Raw genomic sequence first — 21002 nt, 5'->3', positions numbered from 1 at the left:
AAATGGGCTTGGAAGAGTTCCTTCCTCTGCAGTTTTTTTGGAATAGTTTGAGAAGGATAGGTATTAACTCTTCTCTGAACATTCGGTAGAATTCACCTGTGAAGCCACCTGGTCCTAGACTTTGGTTTGTTGGGAGATTTTTAAAATTACTAATTCAATTTCATTATGAGTAATTGGTCTACTCATATGTTCTATTTCTTTCTGGTTCAGTATTGGGAGATTGTACATTTCTGGGAATTTTTCCATTTCTTCTGGGTTGTTCATTTTATTGGCATAATATTGTTCATAATAATCTCTTATGATCCTTTGAGTTTCTGTGGTGTTGGTTGTAACTTCTTGTTCATCTTTTCTATTGTTGTTTTAGTCTCTATTTCGTTTATTTCCACTCTGATCTTCATGATTTCTATCCTTCAGCTAACTTTGGGTTTTGTTTGTTCTTCTTTTTCTACTACCTTTAGGTGTAAGGTTAGGTTATTTATTTGAGATTTTTCTTGTTTCCTGAAGTAGGCTTGTATCTCTATAAACTTCCCTCTTAGAATTGCTTTTGCTGCATCCCATAGATTTTGGATCATTGTGTTTTCATTTTCATTTATCTACAGGTATTTTTTATTTCTTCTTTGATATCTTCAGTGGCCCATTGGTTGTTTTTAGCATATTGTCTATACTCCATGTATTTGTAGTTTTAGTAGTTTTATTTTTTTCTCATAGGTGATTTCAAGGTCAGAAAAGATGCTTGATATGATTTCAATTTTTTTTAATTTACTGAGGCTTGTTTCATGTCCTAGCATGTGATCTTTCTTGGAGAATGGAGAGAATGTATAATCTGCTGGTTTTGGATGAAATGTTCCACATATATCTATTAAGTTATTTGGTCTAATGTATCATATAAGGACAGTGTTCCCTTATTGATTTTTCTGTTTGGATGATCTGTCCATTGATTTAAGTGGGATATTAAGGTCCACTTCTATTATTGTGTCAGTAGCTCCCTTTATGGTTGTTAATATTTGCTTTATGTATTTAGGTGCTCCTATGTTGGGTGCATATATATTTATACTTGTTATATCATCTTCTTGGATCAATCCCTTGATCGTTATGTAATGTCCTTCTTTGTCTCTTGTTACACTCTTTGTTTTAAAGTCTATTTTGTCTGATAAAAGTATTGCTGCCCCCAGCTTTGTTTTGATTTTCATTTGCATGGATTATCTTTTTCCATCCTCTCACTTTCAATCTGTGTGTGTCTTTAGATCTGAAGTGAGTTTCTTGTAGGCAGCATATATACAGGTGTTGTTTCTGTATCCATTCAGCCACTCTGTGTCTTTAGATTGGAGGCTTTAGTCCATTTACATTTAAAATAATTAGTGATAAGTCTGTATTCATTGCCATTTTGTTAATTGTTTGGGGGTTATTCTTGAAGTTCTTTTCTGTCCCTTCTTCTTTTGCTATTTTCCTTTTTCATTTTATGACTATTTTTAGTTTCTTGTTTGTATTTCTTTCTCTTGTGTGTGTGTGTGTGTGTGTGTGTGTGTCTACTACTCTGTCTTCCAGTTTGCTGATTTTTCCTATGTATTATCTAACCTACTATTGATTCCTTCTAGTGTATTTTTAAATTTCGGTTATATATTCTTCAGCTCTGTTTGATTCCTTTTGTATTTTCTAAGTTTTTGTTAAACATCTTCCTGTGTTCATCCACTTTCCTCCCAAATTCATTGTGCATGTTTATGATCATTACCTTGAACTCTTTATTAGAGACTGCTTATCTCCACTTCACCTAGTTCTTTGCAAGTTTTATCTTATTTTAAAAGGTATTCATTCTGTTATTATTCAAGGAAATACATTTTAAAATGCCAACTATCAAATTGGTGAACATTTAAAAAAGGTCTCAAGAATGATGGGGCTATGAATAAGTGTGTATTTTCATACCCTGGTGGAACTATAAATTGACACTACTTTGAAGGGTAATTTAGCACTATTCATTAATATTTAAATTATGTATTACACATTTCAGAATCTACCATAGAGAATGTATGTATGTGCATAATGGGGCATTTGTAGGAACTCTTTTTGCAGCATTATTTGTGATGGTATCGTGATATTGTGATTTAATAAGAAATATGTATTTTGGTCTTCATCTCCTGTTCCTTGCATAGAGCTCCTAAAACTCCTGTATTTTTCTAAGTGGTAAAAGTAATAGGTACATATTTTGTACTAATATTTGGGTTTTGTCCCCTGCTTCTGAAATAGGTTGTTATTCTTAAGAAGCCCATTTCAACCACTCCTGAGTTTATGTTAAGTAGATGACTTTTGGAAACCCACTAAGGATGGGAGTGCCGGTTGCCACAGAAACCATCCATATGATTAGAAGATTGGAATTTTCAGTCTATACTCCCCAGCCTTTAGGAAGGGGAAGGGCTGGAGATGGAGTCCAGTCACCAATGGCAATGATTTAATCAAGCATGCCTATGGAACTTCTGTAAAAACCCTAAACAATGGAGTTTAGGGAGCTTCTGGATTGGTCAAAACATTGAGGTGGTAGAGGGTGGCACTCCCAGACAGGGCATGGAAGGTCCACACCCCTTTCCACATACCTTGCCCTAGGCATCTCTTCTGTTTATCTGTTCATGAGTTGGGTCTTTTATAATAAAGGGGAAATAGTAAGGAAAACACTTTCCTGAGTTCTGTGAACTGTTCTAGCAAAGTATTTAATCCTAGAAGGGGTCATGGGAACCCATGATTTCTGGCCAGTTGGTCAGAGATACAAGATACCTGGGACTTGCAATCGGCACCTAAAGTAGAGGGCAGTTTTGTGGGACTGAGCCTTAACCTGTGGGGTCTGTACCAACTCCAGGCAATTAGTGTCAGAATTCAGTTAGTGTCCACTGAGAATTAAGAGAAGTGCTGTATGTGGAAAACCTACACATGTGGTATCAGAAGTGTTGTGAATACAGAAACTGGGTGTAGAAGAAAACAAGAGGTTTTTCTTTTAGATGTGAACAACCTAAATATTCTTCAAAGAAGAATAACTGAACTACAATTGAGATAACTATGAAATTTTATGCACAGCCAAAAAAAAATGATTGAAGTAGATCTATATGTACTAATGTGGGACCAAGTTCCAAAATATGTTGTTGAAGGAAAAAAATAAAACAAGATGAGAAAGACATACCTGGTATGAAACTGTTTGTATTCCTTCAGAGGTCCATTCACAACCTTACTATATATTTTCTCCAGGTTCATATATATGCGTAGAGAAAGATATGAAAGAATAAACACACAATATTTAACAGTGATTACCACTGGAGAAGTAGAAGAAGGCATTGAAATTGAAAGTATGTTTTAAATAGGTCTCTAACCATATTGGTAATTAATTTATTATAAGGAGAAAGTAATGAAAATTTAATTTTAAAATGGAAAAAGCATATTCAAAGTCATGCAGATAAAGAGGATAGTCTAAGATAAACTAAGTAGTCTGACAAAACCAATCAACAAATAAAAAACTTTTTTTCCCCCTATTATATTGCATTTCATATTATCCTTTTAGGTCATGAGAAAAATATTTTGAAAGGAAGCTACAGTGTTTACATTGATTCCAAGTCTGGCAGTCATTTAGGAATTAGATTCTTGCTCAGTTATATATTTCTTTGTCTCTATCCTAAATTTCAGCTCTTAGCCTCTTAAAATAAATGTTAACCTTCTCAGTTTGGTTTTCTGCTTTGTCAGCATGTCGTTGGCTCATGTTCTACCTTAATAACAGTATACTATGGAAGGTTTCTGCTTTTATTATAAATGAAAATCTTTGTCTATATGACCTAAGCTGGTGTTCAGTTTCTTTCAGTTTAGTAATGCAGAATGCTGAATACTGAGTGTATGCTGACTTTGAAGAGTGACCAAAACTTTTTATGTTTGGATTTCTAGTTTGAAGCATAGTTAGAAGCCTGAACCCTCAAAGAACTGTATCATAGTATTTCCTGCATGACTCTAATATGGATTTTTAAAAAGTTATATCCCAAATATGATAAATCAAAAGAGTTTCCTGGTCTCTATTCAAAATGTAGCATTGTAACACTAGTTTTAAACTACGTTGTTGATTTTTTAGCATGTAATTTATTGACTATGTGACACAACATTGGGCAGCTGAAAAGGAGAGGATCAGGCACAACTTGGAGACCAGATGACCCATATGTTTGTGGTGTTTTGTTAGGGCACTTGGGACTTTTTGGAGAGAATACTTAACGACTGCTGAGTACATTGGATATAATTTAAAAGTTGGTTTGAAGTCCTTATAGTATTTTTTAATTCTGCCTTCCACTCAGACCTCATTATGTCATGAAGTAGGTAAGAGCAACAATAACCGCTCTTTCTTTCTCAATGATCAAAATACTTTCAAATGGGATTCAGGGTGAAACTGCTTTATATTAAACTCCTTTCTGTAGCTCATAGTGCCTTGGAGGAGCTTCAGTGTACTTTTCAGACAGGAGAAGTGATCACTACTGTACTATCCTGGGACTTCAGTCCAGCCTGTGACTTGGGGGTAGGTGATTGGCAATCTTCTGTATAGCTGGCTTTGAAAGACTATGGGTAGGAACTTCCCAGAAATGAGGAATAAGGAAATGTTGTAGTTAGCCTTCTAGACTTTCTTTTTAAAAACAGTGATAATACTTATTAACAATGCTTAATAAAGCTTAAAACTGCTAGCAACTGTGGAATAACTTAAGAATTAAAGGCACTTCTTAGGCACTCCATATTTCAAGATGAAGCTCATGTACATATCAGCCCAACTCTCCCTTTTCCTTATTTTAAACATTGGCCAAGATTATTCAGGGACTTTCTCCTTTTTCCTCTGATTATTGCACTAGGTTCCTTAAATACTACATGCTCGTTAGTTCACCCCAGAACTGACACCCATGCTTCTTACCTCATCTTCTGCCTCAGCTGCTCTTTCATCTGGATCATGATGGCATGTTACAGGGTTAATGCTGCATTGCTTGCTTTGTTTTTTTTTATTATTATATTTTAAAACCTGTTTTTGACAGTTTTGTTTTGTTTTTTTTTTTAAACATCTTTATTGGGGTATAATTGCTTTACAATGGTGCGTTAGTTTCTGCTTTATAACAAAGTGAATCAGTTATACATATACATATGTTCCCATATGTCCTCCCTCTTGCGTCTCCCTCCCCCCCACTCTCCCTATCCCACCCCTCCAGGCAGTCACAAAGCACCGAGCTAATATCCCTGTGCCTTGCGGCTGCTTCCCCCTAGCTATCTACCTTACTACGTTTGTTAGTGTGTATATGTCCATGACTCTCTCTCGCCCTGTCAAAGCTCACCCTTCCCCCTCCCCATATCCTCAAGTCCGTTCTCCAGTAGGTCTGCGTCTTTATTCCTGTCTTACCCCTAGGTTCTTCATGACATTTTTTTTCCCCTTAAATTCCATATATATGTGTTAGCATACGGTATTTGTCTTTTTCTTTCTGACTTACTTCACTCTGTATGACAGACTCTAGGTCTATCCATCTCATTACAAATAGCTCAATTTCATTTCTTTTTAAGGCTGAGTAATATTCCATTGTATATATGTGCCACATCTTCTTTATCCATTCATCCAATGATGGGCGCTTAGGTTGTTTCCATCTCCGGGCTATTGTAAATAGAGCTGCAATGAACATTTTGGTACATGACTCTTTTTGAATTTTGGTTTTCTCAGGGTATATGCCCAGTAGTGGGATTGCTGGGTCATATGGTAATTCTATTTGTAGTTTTTTAAGGAACCTCCATACTGTTCTCCATAGTGGCTGAACCAATTCACATTCCCACCAGCAGTGCAAGAGTGTTCCCTTTTCTCCACACCCTCTCCAGCATTTATTGTTTCTAGATTTTTTGATGATGGCCATTCTGACTGGTGTGAGATGATATCTCATTGTAGTTTTGATTTGTATTTCTCTAATGATTAATGATGTTGAGCATTCTTTCATGTGTTTGTTGGCATTCTGTATATCTTCTTTGGAGAAATGTCTATTTAGGTCTTCTGCCCATTTTTGGATTGGGTTGTTTGTTTTTTTGTTATTGAGCTACATGAGCTGCTTGTAAATTTTGGAGATTAATCTTTTGTCATTTGCTTCATTTGCAAATATTTTCTCCCATTCTGAGGGTTGTCTTTTGGTCTTGATTATGGTTTCCTTTGCTGTGCAAAAGCTTTGAAGTTTCATTAGGTCCCATTTGTTTATTTTTGTTTTTATTTCCATTACTCTAGGAGGTGGGTCAGAAAGGATCTTGCTGTGATTTATGTCATAGAGTGTTCTGCCTATGTTTTCCTCTAAGAGTTTGATAGTTTCTGGCCTTACATTTAGGTCTTTAATCCATTTTGAGCTTATTTTTGTGTATGGTGTTAGGGAGTGATCTAATCTCATACTTTTACATGTACCTGTCCAGTTTTCCCAGCACCATTTATTGAAGAGGCTGTCCTTTCTCCACTGTACATTCCTGCCACCTTTATCAAAGATAAGGTGTCCATATGTGCGTGGGTTTATCTCTGGGCTTTCTATCCTGTTCGCTTGCTTTGTTTGAAAGACTCCTTGATCATATTCATCAAAATATTCCCATGGTATTTTTAAGCAGTTAAAGAACTTTTGCCTTGGAAGATGGTAATTTGGAGAACTGCCCTCTCATTCTCACATTGATATATCATGTAAAATTTCCCATTGTGAGAGGCTCACTCAGGCCTGGTGTTGGGCTGGCCATGTAGGATTTTATATGGATTTATTTAATCCATAAGATTGGATCCTTGCTATTTTACATGCCAACGCATTTTGGCATTCAGTTCAATTCTATCCCCAAGAAATAGCTTAGCCTAGGGTACTTCTGAAAATTGCTAAGGAAGGGATGGATCTAGGCAAGGGTCAAAACCTGTGGGATAAGATTTTGTAAAATAATGAGCATTATATGTGTAACCAGGGCACTTGAGTGATTCAACAGTACTACCCATTGAAAGAAGAAATATGTTCATAAGTAGGTGAAAGTTTTTAATTCATAGAGAAGGGTGAAAAAGAGGATTGTGAAGGAAGATGAAAAGGAAAGGACATATGTTTGTTCTAGTAGAGAGGGGAGTCGGCAGTGTAAACAAAATTTCAGTAGTCCCTTCTTACCATGGTTACTTCTACTTTGAAGTACAATCCCCACCTTCCCTACTTTATTACTTTTTTCTCCTTTTCTGCCCCCCACCTTTTTAATTTTTAAATTAATTTCCTCTTTTCTGGGCTTCCCTCTCCAGCCCTCAGTGTGCCAGTCCTCTCCATAATTGGTTATTATCCCACGTGGATGCAGTCCTGCCATGAATGCTCATGGCTTTTTTGGCTGCTCTGCCTGCCCCTCACCAAGTGAGGACAGAGGGTCTTTCTCTGGGGTGTGCTTGAATATGTGCTGAGCTGGCCTGCCCTGGCTCTTCTTCTAATACATATTAATGCTTTTTTCTTCCTGACGTATGAATACACGATCATTTGATCATTTGTTGTTTTCAATGTTCTTTTTGTGCTGACAGAGAAAGAGATGACTTAATGTCTGCACTAGTTTCCGTGAGGAGCAGCTTGACAGAGGTGCAGCAAAGAGAAGTAAGTGCTTATGAGCAGGTGAAACAAGCTGTGCAAATGACTGAGGAGGCCAACTTTGAGAAAACCAAGGCAAGTCTAATAACATAAAGGCATGCCATAATTGCCTTTTTTTTTCTTTTCTGAGTATTTGTTTGGTTATTCTCCATAGCTAAACTGTTTTTTTCCAAACACACAAAGTAAATACCAGTTTGTTAATGTTGACTTTCTAAATTAAACAGATTTGCTCTTTGGAGAATTCTTATTCCCCTGCAAATTCTCTTGCTGTATCACTATTGAAAGAATAGTATTATGATGTGATACAGTACTTTGAGAGACTTGTATGCTTAATCTTTTTATTTGCCGATAACTTTTAATGCGAAGTGAAACTATTAACACCCATAGTCACCCATTTGTGTATGCTCATGTATGTGAAGACAGATGTTTTTCCTCTATACCTGGGAAAGTTTGAGAACATCCAGATATGCCACAATAATAATATATGTGTATTTAATAGCATCTTTAGCTATGAGTCTGTATCCATTGTGTGCTTAAGTCAAACGCATTTAATGATAATGATAATGATAATGACAGTAATAGTTAACACTTAGTGATCAGGCAGTGTTCTAAGCACTTTGAATAGTAGGAGGTTACTGATGATTCATTTCTGTGTTTGGGGGCCACACCTTAAGCCATTAAAGTTGCTATGTATTTTCCCTAAACACACTAGCCACGCTTCAAGTACTTAGTAGCCACATGTAGCTAGTGATTACTGTATTGGTCAGTGCAGATATCGAACATGTCCATTATCACAAAAAATGCTTTAGGTAGCATTGGCCTGAGCCATATAGTAGCATCACTATTTTATTAAACTATTGGGCTAATCACCTTTATATTAAGCTTCTCCTCAGTCATTGCCTTACCCGTTTATCTCTATCCAGACCATCTTTAACTCTTCCTAGACCATTTGACCCTCATAATGCCCCTATGCCTTTTGAAACTTATGTTCATTCTGACCAAATGCCCTAACATATTTTGCTTCCTCAAACACTCTTACATCTTCATTTGGACTGACTCTAGCTGTCCCTTGCTGATGTTATGACCCTCAAAACCTCCAGTGAAGCCCTTTGCTGTTCATTTTATCTCATGTGACTGTGATGGAGGGGTCAGCATTCATATCACCCCATACTGCTGTTTCCAGGCCTTTGCTTTCGTACCTACTAACTCGTCTTTGAAATTAGTTTACCATTTCTCTTTGAAATCATCGTTGATTCTCCTCCCCCTAATTTTAATCAATATAAACTCTCAATCTGGAAGACACTATTTGACATTTTTTTTTAAAGAAAATCATCCATCACTTGGGTTTATAAAATAGTTGTAAGATCTTTGACACCTTTTAAGAGCTTTAGCCTCTGACACTTTTCCCCCTTGTCTATGTCCTTTCAGGCTGCTATAACAAAGACACCTTAGACAGGGTGGCTTAAACAACAAACATTTATTTCTCATAGTTCTGGGAAGTGCAAGATCAAGGCACCAGCAGATTTGGTGTTTGGTGAGAGCTCACTTTCTGGTTCATAAACAGCTCTCTTCTCACTCTGTCTTCACATGGTGGAAGGGGCAAGGGAACTCTTTGAAGTCTATTTTATAAGGGCACTAATCCCATTCATGAGGGCTCCACCTTCATGACCTAATCACCTCCCATAGGGCCCACCATCTAATTCCATCATATTGGGGGTTAGATTTCTACATGTGACTTCTGGAGAGGCACAAACATTCAGTCCATAGCACCCTCTACTTTATCTCTTTTCATCATTCTGAAAGGTTTCCACATCCATACTGTTAACATATGCAACATCTTAGTCCCGACACACTTTGCTTTCCTTAACTCTAACATTTTCTATGTTCTTCTGTAACTCCCACGTGAACTGAAGGGTCCACGAGATCTCAAACTCAAACTGATCTCTCTGACCAGAGCCTTTTCTCTTCCTCCCTATCTCAGTTAAATCTACTCAGTGTCCTCATAACTGCCTCCAGTTCTTCTGCCTCCTTTCATATCTCATTTTATCTATTATCTTCAGGCTGTTCCTCTTCCCTTTCCATTTAGATGTGCATTTTATGATCTCAAACTAAATTCATTATATTCACTTCATCAAAACAGCTGTGTTCTCTACTCGCTGAATGGCACTTTTGTCCACTGTCATGCCCTGATTGGGAACTGGATGTCATCCTCTCCTTTGGCTTCCAACCAATCACTAAATAGGAGTTTTAATCCCTGAAGTTTGCTTGAATTCTTTCCTCACTGTCACCTTTCTTGTTCAGGATACCATAATCTCTGGATTCATGAATTATAACATCCCTTGTCTCTTTTCCTTCACTCTGTTCCCTACAATGCAGCTAGAAGTGATCTTTCTTCAAAGCAGATTTTATCATGTGACTCTCTGATTTAAAATCCATCAGTGGTTTCCTACTGCCTTCAGGGTAATCTCCAAACTACATGCTTATGAGGTCTGTCCTAATGTGCTTCCTTTCGACCCTTTAGTGCCACTTTTTACTCTCCTCCAACAGACTCAGCCCCTGTCAGCTTGGAAAGGCAGTAGAATTTAGAGGTTGAGCATGGTCTTAGTAGAGTTAGCGAGACCTAGATTCAACTTCCAGCTCCACCATTCACCAGCTGTGTGACCTTGGGCAAGTTATTTAATTCTCTGTGCCTCAGTTTCTCTTCATCTGTGAAATGGAAATAATATCTGACACATAGGATTTTAATGAGGACTGTATTTTAAAATTTACATCTGTTATCTTATAGAAACTCTGGCACAAAATATTTCTTCAATAAGTAGTTGTGGTGATGGTGATGGCTATTAATCCCTGTGTTTATGCCATGCTTTTTCTAGCCTCTGGGTCTCTGTACATGCCATGCAAATTCTTCTCCACACCATTGCTTGGATATTTTCTTCATCCTTCATGCCACTGTCTCTAGAAAATCTATGATCTCCCATGTCTAGATTTGATATACCTCTTATGTACTTTTAGAGCAGGGTTTCTCAACCTTGGCATGGCTGACATTTTGATGTACATAATTCTTTGTTTTAGAGATTGTCCTCCATGCTATAGGATATTTAGCAGCATCCCTGGCCTCTACCCACTAGATTCCAGTAGCACATCCCTCTCCCCCAAGTTCTGATAACCAAAGATATCTCCAGACACTGCCAAATGACCCTGAGGGGGGTGGTGCAGAATTGCCCCCAGTTGAGAACTACTCATTACAGCATTTATCAAAATGTATTATTATTGGTTATTTGTCTGTATCTTTCATTAAACTTTAAACTCCTTGGCAGGAAGTAACTTGTCCATCTTGTCACTATTAAATCTCTAGTATCTTACATAGTGTTTGGTAAGTAATAGGTACTCAGTAAATATCCGCTAAGGGAATTGCAGTGTGCTCTCAGTAACACTCTAGAATTCTGTTATTCTTACCTTTCCAATTTAACTACTTTACCAGTGCCACGTGAAAGTTAAGTCAAATCAAATCATACATGTTTTTCCTGTCATTTTCAGCCTATCAAGTGTTACTGAGGGAAGCCATGTAAGAAAGCAACAGAATGAATTCCACAGGAGAGTAATACCGGTCATGTTCAGTGTATAAGTACTGTTTAGCAATTCTTTTCCTTGCAGTTGACTACCACATATACTTTTCTACTTTTATTTTATTTTATATTTTTTAACATCTTTATTGGAGTATAATTGCTTTACAATGGTGTGTTAGTTTCTGCTTTATAACAAAGTGAATCAGCTATACATATACATATATCCCCATATCTCCTCCCTCTTGGGCCTCCCTCCGACCCTCCCTATCCCACCCCGCTAGGTGGTCACAAAGTATCGAGCTGATCTCCGTGTGCTATGTGGCTGCTTCCCACTAGCTAGCTATTTTACGTTTGGTAGTATATATAAGTCCATGCTACTCTCTCACTTCGTCCCAGCTTACCCTTCCCCCTCTCCATGTCCTCAATCCATTCTCTATGTCTGTGTCTTTATTCCTGTCCTGCCCATAGGTTCTTCAGAAGCTTTTTTTTTAGATTCCATATATATGTGTTAGCATACGGTATTTGTATTTCTCTTTCTGACTTACTTCACTCTGTATGACAGACTCTCCGGCCATCCACCTCACTACAAATAACTCAATTTTGTTTCTTTTTGTGGCTGAGTAATATTTCATTGTATATATGTGCCACATCTTCTTTATCCATTCATCTGTCGATGGACACTTAGGTTGCTTCCATGTCCTGACTATTGTAAATAGAGCTGCAATGAACATTGTGGTATGTGACTCTTTTTGAATTATGGTTTTCTCAGGGTATATGCCCGGTAGTGGGATTGCTGAGTCATATGGTAATTCTATTTTTAGTTTTTTAAGGAATCTTCATACAGTTCTCCATACTAGCTGTATCAATTTACATTCCCACCAACAGTGCAAGAGGGTTCCCTTTTCTCCACACCCTCTCCAGCATTTATTGTTTGTAAATTTTTTGATGATGGCCATTCTGACTAGTGTGAGGTGATACCTCATTGTAGTTTTGATTTCCATTTCTCTAATGATTAGTGATGTTGAGCATCCTTTGATGTGTTTGTTGGCTATCTGTGTATCTTCTTTGGAGAAATGCCCATTTTTGGATTGGGTTGTTTGTTTTTTTTGATATTGAGCTACATGAGCTGCTTGTAAATTTTGGAGATTAATCCTTTGTAAGTTGCTTCATTTGCAAATATTTTCTCTCATTCTGAGGGTTGTCTTTTCCTCTTCTTTATGGTTTCCTCTGCTGTGCAAAAGCTTTTAAGTTTCATTAGGTCCCATTTGTGTATTTTTATTTCCATTACTCTAGGAGGTGGGTCAAAAAGGATCTTGCTGTGATTTATGTCATAGAGTGTTCTGCCTATGTTTTCCTCTAAGAGTTTGATGGTGTCTGGCCTTACATTTAGGTCTTTAATCCATTTTGAGCTTATTTTTGTGTATGGTGTTACAGAGTGTTCTAATTTCATTCTTTTACATGTAGCTGTCCAGTTTTCCCAGCACCACTTATTGAAGAAGCTGTCTCTTCTCCATTTTTCATTCTTGCCTTCTTTATAAAAAAATAAGGTGACCATATGTGCGTGGGTTTATCTCTGGGCTTTCTATCCTGTTCCATTGATCTATATTTCTGTTTTTGTGCCATTACCGTACTGTCTTGATTACTGTAGCTTTGTAGTATAGTCTAAAGTCTGTATCTTCCAGCTCTGGTTTTCTTTCTCAAGATTGCTTTGGCTGCTCAGGATCTTTCGTGTTTCCATACAAATTGTAACATTTTTTTTGCTAGTTCTGTGGAAAATGCCATTGGCAGTTTGATACGGATTGCATTAAATCTGTAGATTGCTTTGGATAGTATAGTCATTTTCACAATGTTGATACTTCCAATCCAAGAACATGGCATATCTGTCCAACTGTTTGTATCACCTTTCATTTCTTTTATCAGTATCTTATAGTTTTCTGCATACAGGTCTTTTGTCTCCTTAGGTAGGTTTATTCCCAGCTATTTTATTCTTTTTGTTGCAGTGGTAAACAGGAGTGTTTCTTTAATTTCTCTTTCAGATTTTTCATCATTAGTGTATAGGAATGCCAGAGATTTCTGTGCGTTCATTTTGTAGCCTGCTACTTTACCAAATTCATTGATTAGCTCTAGTAGTTTTCTGGTGGCATCCTTAGGATTCTCTATGTATAGTATCATGTCATCTGCAAGCAGTGACAGCTTTACTTCTTCTTTTCCGATTTGGATTCCTTTTATTTCTTTTTTGTCTCTGATTGCTGTGGCTAAAACTTGCCAAACTATGTTCAATAAGAGTGGTGAGAGTGGACAACCTTGTTTTGTTCCTGATCTTGGTGGAAATGGTTTCAGTTTTTCACCGTTGAGAATGATGTTGGCTGTGAGTTTGTCATTTATGGCGTTTATTATGTTGAGGTAAGTTCCCTCTATGCCTACTTTCTGGAGGGTTTTTATCATAAATGGGTGTTGAATTTTGTCAAAAGCTTTTTCTGCATCTATTGAGATGTTCATATGGTTTTTCTCCTTCAATTTGTTCATATCACATTGATTGATTTGTGTATATTGGAGAATTCTTGCATTCCTGGGATAAACCCCACTTGATCATGGTGTATGATCCTTTAAATGTGCTGTTGAATTCTGTTTGCTAGTATTTTGTTGAGGATCTATGTTCATCAGTGATATTGCCCTGTAGTTTTCTTTCTTTGTAACATCTTTGTCTGGTTTTGGTATCAGGGTTATGGTGGCCTCGTAGAATGAGTTTGGGAGTGTTCCTCCCTCTGCTATATTTTGGAATAGTTTGGGAAGGATAGGTGTTAGCTGTTCTCTAAATGTTTGATAGAATTCGCCTGTGAAGCCATCTGGTCCGGGCTTTTGTTTGTTGGAAGATTTTTTTTTCTTTTTTGGTACGCGGGCCTCTCACTGTTGTGGCCTCTCCCATTGTGGAGCACAGGCTCCAGACGCGCAGGCTCAGCGGCCATGGCTCATGGGCCCAGCCGCTCCGCAACATGTGGGATCTTCCCGGACCGGGGCATGAACCAGTGTCTCCTGCATCAGCAGGCGGACTATCAACCACTGCGCCACCAGGGAAGCCCTGTTGGAAGATTTTTAATCACAGTCTCAATTTCAGTGCTTGTGATTGGTCTGTTTATATTTTCTGTTTCTTCGTGGTTCAGTCTCAGAAAGTTGTGCTTTTCTAAGAATTTGTCCATTTCTTCCAGGTTGTCCATTTTATTGGCATATAGTTGATTGTAGTAATCTCTCATGATCCTTTGTTTTTCTGCAGTGTCAGTTGTTACTTCTCCTTTTTCATGTCTAATTCTATTGATTTAAGTCTTTTCCCTTTTTTTCTTGATGAGTCTGCCTAATGGTTTATCAATTTTGGTTATCTTCTTAAAGAACCAGCTTTTAGTTTTATTGATCTTTGCTATCGTTTCCTTCATTTCTTTTTCATTTATTTCTGATCTGATCTTTATGATTTCTTTCCTTCTGCTAACTTTCGGGTTTTATTATTCTTCTTTCTCTAACTGCTTTAGGTGTAAGTTTAGGTTGTTTATTTGAGATGTTTCTTGAGGTAGGATTGTATTGCTATAAACTTCCCTCTTAGAACTGCTTTTGCTGCATCCCATAGGTTTTGGGTCATCGTGTTTTCATTGTCATTTGTTTCTAGGTATTTTTTGATTTCCTCTTTGATTTCTTAACTGACCTTTTGGTTATTTAGTAGTGTATTGTTTAGCCTCCATGTGTTTGTATTTTTTTACAGTTTTTTTTCCTGTAATTGATATCTGCTCTCATAGCATTGTGGTCAGAAAAGATAGTTGATTTGATTTCAGTTTTCTTAAATCTACCAAGGCTTGATTTGTGACTCAAGGTATGATCGATCCTGGAGAATGTTTCATGAGCACTTGAGAAGAAAGTGTATTCTGTTGTTTTTGGATGGAATGCCCCATAAATATCAATTAAGTCCATCTTGTTTAATGTATCATTTGAAGCTTGTGTTTCCTTATTTATTTTCATTTTGGATGATCTGTCCATTGGTGAAAGTGAGGTGTTAAAGTCCCCTACTATGATTGTGTTACCATCAATTTCCCCTTTTATGGCTGTTAGCATTTGCTTTATGTATTGAGGTGCTCCTATGTTGGGTGCATAAATATTTACAATTGTTTTATCTTCTTCTTGGATTGATCCCTTGATCATTATGTAGTGTCCTTCTTTGTCTCTTGTAATAGTCTTTATTTTAAAGTCTATTTTGTCTGACATGAGAATTGCTACTGCAGCTTTCTTTTGATTTCCATTTGCATGTAATATCTTTTTCCATCCCCTCACCTACAGTCTGTATGTGTCCCTAGGTCTGAAGTGGGTCTCTTGTAGACAGCATATATATGGGTCTTGTTTTTGTATCCATTCATCCATTCTGTGTCTTTTGGCTGAAGCATTTAATCCATTTACATTTAAGGCAATTATATGTATGTTCCTATTACCATTTTCATAATTCTTCTGGGTTTGTTATTGTAGGTCTTTTCCTTCTCTTGTGTTTCCTGCCTAGAGAAGTTTCTTTAGGGTTTGTTTTAAAACTGGTTTGGTGGTGCTGAATTCTCTTAGCTTTTGCTTGTCTGTAAAGATTTTAATTTCTTCATCAAATCTGAATGAGATCCTTGCTGGGTAGAGTAATCTTGGTTGTCGGTTTTTTCCTTTCATCACTTTAAATATGTCCTGCCACTCCCTTCTGGCTTGCAGAGTTTCTGCTGAAAGGTCAGCTGTTATCCTTTTCGGGTTTCCCTTGTATGTTATTTGTTGTTTTTCCCTTGCTGCTTTTAATATTTTTTCTTTGTATTTAATTTTTGATAGTTTCATTAATATGTGTCTTGGTGTGTTTCTCCTTGGATTTATCCTGTATGGGGCTCTCTGAGCTTCCTGGACTTGATTGACTATTTCCTTCCCCATATTAGGGAAGTTTTCAACTCTAATCTCTTAAAATATTTTCTCAGTTCCTTTCTTTTTCTCTTGTTTTTCTGGGACCCCTATTATTCGAATCTTGGTGTGTTTAATATTGTTCCAGAAGTCTCTAGGACTGTCCTCAATTCTTCTCTTTTTTTTTTTTCTTTATACTGCTCTGCAGTAGTTATTTCAACTATTTTATCTTCCAGGTCACTTATCCGTTCCTCTGCCTCAGTTATTCTGCTATTGATTCCTTCTAGAGAATTTTTCATGTATTGTGTTGTTCATCATTGTGTCTTTGCTCTTTAGTTCTTCTAGGTCCTTGTTAAGCGTTTCTTGTATTTTCTCCATTCTAGTGCCAAGATTTTGGATCATCTTTACTATCATAACTCTAATTCTTTTTCAGGTAGACTGGCTATTTCTTTTTCATTTGTTTGGTCTGGTGGGTTTTTACCTTGCTCCTTCATCTGCTGTATTTTTCTCTGTCTTCTCATTTTGCTTAACTTACTGTGTTTGGGGTCTCCTTTTTGCAGGTTGCAGGTTCGTAGTTCCTGCTGTTTTTGGTGTCTGCCCTCAGTGGCTAAGGTTGGTTCAGTGGATTGTGTAGGCTTCGTGGTGGAGGGGACTTTGCCTGTGTTCTGGTGGATGAGGCTGGGTCTTGTCTTTCTGGTGGGCAGTACCACATCCAGTGGTGTGTTTTGGGGTGTCTGTGACCTTTTTATGATATTAGGCAGCCTGTCTGCTAATGAGTGGGGTTGTGTTACTGTCTTGCTAGTCGTTTGGCATTGGGTTTCCAGCACTGTAACTTGCTGATCGTTGAGTGGAGCTAGGTATTAGCATTGAGATGGAGATCTCTGGGACAGCTTTCACTGTTTGATATTACATGGAGCCGAGAGGTCTCTGGTGGACCAATATCCAGAACTCGGCTCTCCCACCTCAGAGGCACAGGCCTGACACCCAGCTGGAGCACCAAGACCCTGTTAGCCACGTGGCTCAGAAGAAAAGGGAGGAAAAAAAGAAAGAAAGAAAGAAAAATAAAATAATTTTATTAAAATAAAAAATTATTAAAAGTTAAAAAAATTAAAAAGTAATAAAACAAAGAAAGAAAGTAAGAAGAGAGCAACCAAACCTAAAAACAAATCCATCAATAACAAGCACTAAAAACTATACAAAAAAACAAAGAAAAATAACGGATAGATAGAACCTTAGGACAAATGGTAAAAGCAAAGCTATACAGACAAAATCACACAAAGAAGCATATACATACACACTCACAAAAAGAGAAAAGGGGAAAAAATATCTATATATATAAAAAAAAGGGAGGAAGAAAGCAACTGAATCAATAAACAAATCTACCAATGATAATAAACTCTAAATACTAAATTAAGATAAACATAAAACCAGAAACAAATGAGATGCAGAAAACAAACCCCAAGTCTACAGTTGCTCCCAAAGTCCACCATCTCAATTTTGGGATAATTCATTGCCTATTCAGGTATTCCACAGATGCAGGGTACATCAAGTTGACTGCGGAGATTTAATCTGCTACTCCTGAGGCTGCTGGGAAAGATTTCCCTTTCTCTTCTTTGGTCACACAGCTCCTGGGGTTCAGCTTTCGCTTTGGCCCCGCTTCTGTGTGTAGGTTGCCTGAGGGCATCTTTTGGGAAGTCTGATATCTTGTGCCAGTGTTCAATAGGTGTTCTGTAGGAGTTGTTCCACATGTGGATGTATTTCTGATGTATTTGTGGGGAGGAAGGTGATCTCCACATCTTACTCCACTTTCTTGAAGGTCTCCCTACCACATGTACTTTAGACTAGACAGGAATGCCACTTTGTTCACTTTCCCAACTCCACTCTTAGCACCTCACTCTCAACAGCTGACCTACTTTACTGAGATCACAACCAACTGACAAGAGCCTCATCAACACTTTCTCATCCCTCAAATGTGTCTTCTCATTTTTTTCTTTCTTATCTGGTCCTCTTACTTCCCAAGATGAATCTCTCTAAGTTCTTGATATCTCCTACTTCTAGGGTTTCAGGGACATTGAGACATTTGTTATCACATCTTTCTTGTATCTTCCATCCTTCATTCTCCATTGTTTTTACCTTTGTAGCTTTCCATTCACTTCTGAACACATTGCAGTCAGTCTTTTAACAAATTGTAGTCTGATTTCATGCTACTGAATTGGTCACATTATGGTCACCAGTCACTTCCTGATTACTAAACCCAGTGACTTCATCTCAGTCCTCATTTGACCCAACTCCAGGAAGACGTTAACTGTACTAGCATAACATATCATCATTTCCCCTTGATTAATCTGATATTTCACTCTGCGGGTCCTCTTTGCATTGCTCTTGTCTACTCTTCCACATGTCTTTTAACTTGTTTTCCACCAGCCTGGAATGCAGACATTCCTCAGTCAGTTCCTAGCTGTCCAGCCATGTTGCCCTAATTTCCAGGACTTTGTGTCTCCCCCTCACTTGACCACCTCCACATTGTGCCTTTAGCTCTAAGAACTCCTCTGTGCCCCAGACCTACATTTCTTGCTTCTACTAGACCTCTTTTATGGATGATATGCCATTAGCATCTGAAACTCTACACCACCAAATTGTAAATTCTCTCCTCCTTACTGTCTATCACTCCTTTTCCTTCTACAATTTTCTGTATTATCTTTTCTCAGATAATGGTATTATCATCCTACCAACAGCCCTGGCTTGGAACCTTTAAAATATCTTGGGTCCTCCCCATTCCTCACTGTCAACATCCAATCAGTTATCAGACTCTCACCGTATCTTCAAAAACTCCTACTAAGTTATGCCCGCAGCTTCCATACCTATACTCCTGCTCTGGTTCAAGTCTTTACATACTCTTATGTGGCCTATTGCAATAGCCTTCTAACTGGTCTCCCTCAGGTCTCTTTCAATTCCAGTGTATCTTTCACATTGCTGCCAAAGTTTTCCTAAACTGTAAATCTCCCTGTTCAGGCAGCTCTCTTCTTGCAGTAGAATAAGACAAATCCTTAGCATGACCTTCCAGATCTTTCACAATATGGTCCCACTCTAACTTTTCTAGCCTTATCTTTCACTACAAGTTTTCATATAACCTATACTGTTTCTATAACGTGACCTACAATTGACTATTTCCATGAATTTGCTCATGTTGTACTTTCCTGCACTGTATCCATCTGTGAAGTATCTATTCATTCTATGAGGGGCATCTCAGATGGCAGTCTTCTCGGAAGTTTTCCCCAGCACCTTTTTGTTTGAATTAACCTCTTCCTTCTCTGTATTCCTAGCGAGCTGTGTATAATTTTTGTGGCTGTTTACATAGCCCTCTCCACCAAAAGACCTTAAAAACCAGGTCTGTGACATCTATCATTGTATTCTTCACATGGCCATTTACATATTAATTGTACAATAAATGTTGTTGAGCTGAAGTAAAGTTAATTATTAGCTTTAAATATTAGGATGAATTTTTGTAATTAGTGCTTTTAAAATCTTAGTGGTTAAGAACTAGAAAGGCTACTGTGTATTGTAAATCTATTTTTCACTGAGTTAGTAATAATTCAAGGATTGATTTCTAAGCAGTTTACAAAATGCAGTGCAAGTCTGGCAGTTTTTATTTCTAAGGTATGTTAAAACATATTAGGAGAGAAAGTATTTGCAAATGAAGCAATTGACAAAGGATTAATCTCCGAAATATACAAGCAGCTCATGCAGCTCAATATCAAAAAAACAACCCAATCCAAAAATGGGCAGAAGACATAAATAGACATTTCTCCAAAGAAGATACACAGATTGCCAACAAACACATGAAAAGATGCTTGACATCACTAATCATTGGAGAAATGCAAATCAAAACCAAAATGAGGGCTTCCCTGGTGGCACAGTGGTTGAGAGTCCGCCTGCCAATGCAGGGGACACGGGTTCGTGCCCCGGTCCGGGAGGATCCCACATGCTGCCGAGCGGCTGGTCCCGTGAGCCTGCGTGTCCGGAGCCTGTGCTCCGCAACGGGAGAGGCCACGGCAGTGAGAGGCCCGTGTACCGCAGAAAAAAAAAAAAAAAAAAGAGGTATCATCTCACACTGGTCAGAATGTCCATCATCAAAAAATTTACAAACAATAAATGCTGGAGAGGGTGTGGAGAAAAGAGAACCCTCCTGCACTGTTGGTGGGAATGTAAATTGATACAGCCACTATGGAGAACAGTATAGAGGTTCCTTAAAAAACTAAAAATACAACTACCAAATGACCCAGCAATCCCACTACTTGGCACATACCCTGAGAAAACCATAATTCAAAAAGAGACATGTACCACCGTGTTCATTGCCGCACCATTTACGATAGTCAGGGCATGGAAGCAACCTAAATGTCCATCGACAAATGAATGGATAAAGAAGATGTGGCACATATATACAGTGGAATATTACTCAGCTGTAAAAAGAAACGAAATTGAGTTATTTGTAGTGAGGTGGATGGACCTACAGTCTGTCATAAAGAGTGAAGTAAGTCAGAAAGAGAAAAACAAATACCATATGCTAACGTGTATATATGGAATCTAGAAGAATGGTACTGATGAACCTAATAGCAGGACAGGAATAAAGACGCAGATGTAGAGAATGGACTTGAGGACGCCAGGAGGGAAGGGGAAGCTGGGACGAAGTGAAAGAGTAGCGTTGACATATATACACTACCAGATGTAAAATGGACAGCTAGTGGGAAGCTGCTGCATAGCACAAGGAGATCAGCTCGGTGCTTTGTGACGACCTAGACGGGTGGGAGAGGGAGGGTGGGAGGGAGGCTCAAGAGGGAGGGGATATGGGGATATATGTATACATACAGATGATTCACTTTGTTGTACAGCAGAAACTAACACAACATTGTAGCAATTATACTCCAATAAAGATGTATAAAAAAAA

The 21002-nt window shown here is 37.9% G+C and overlaps 1 protein-coding gene across 1 annotated transcript in view; it reads left to right on the top strand.

Moving 5' to 3' along the window:
• Positions 1-21002, top strand: part of SDCCAG8 (SHH signaling and ciliogenesis regulator SDCCAG8) — a 263252-nt gene that overhangs the window by 57172 nt on the left and 185078 nt on the right. The window contains 1 exon segment of the mRNA XM_022579435.3: positions 7532-7670. Coding sequence (XP_022435143.2) covers positions 7532-7670 — 139 coding nt within the window.

The sequence above is a fragment of the Delphinapterus leucas genome, chromosome 1, assembly GCF_059928025.1.
Source record: "Delphinapterus leucas isolate spDelLeu-1000000601 "Yukka" chromosome 1, BTC_Dleu_Yukka2, whole genome shotgun sequence".
Lineage (NCBI taxonomy): Eukaryota > Metazoa > Chordata > Mammalia > Artiodactyla > Monodontidae > Delphinapterus > Delphinapterus leucas.
Note: the sequence above shows the minus strand (reverse complement) of the source record. Positions and strands in the feature narration are given on the sequence as shown.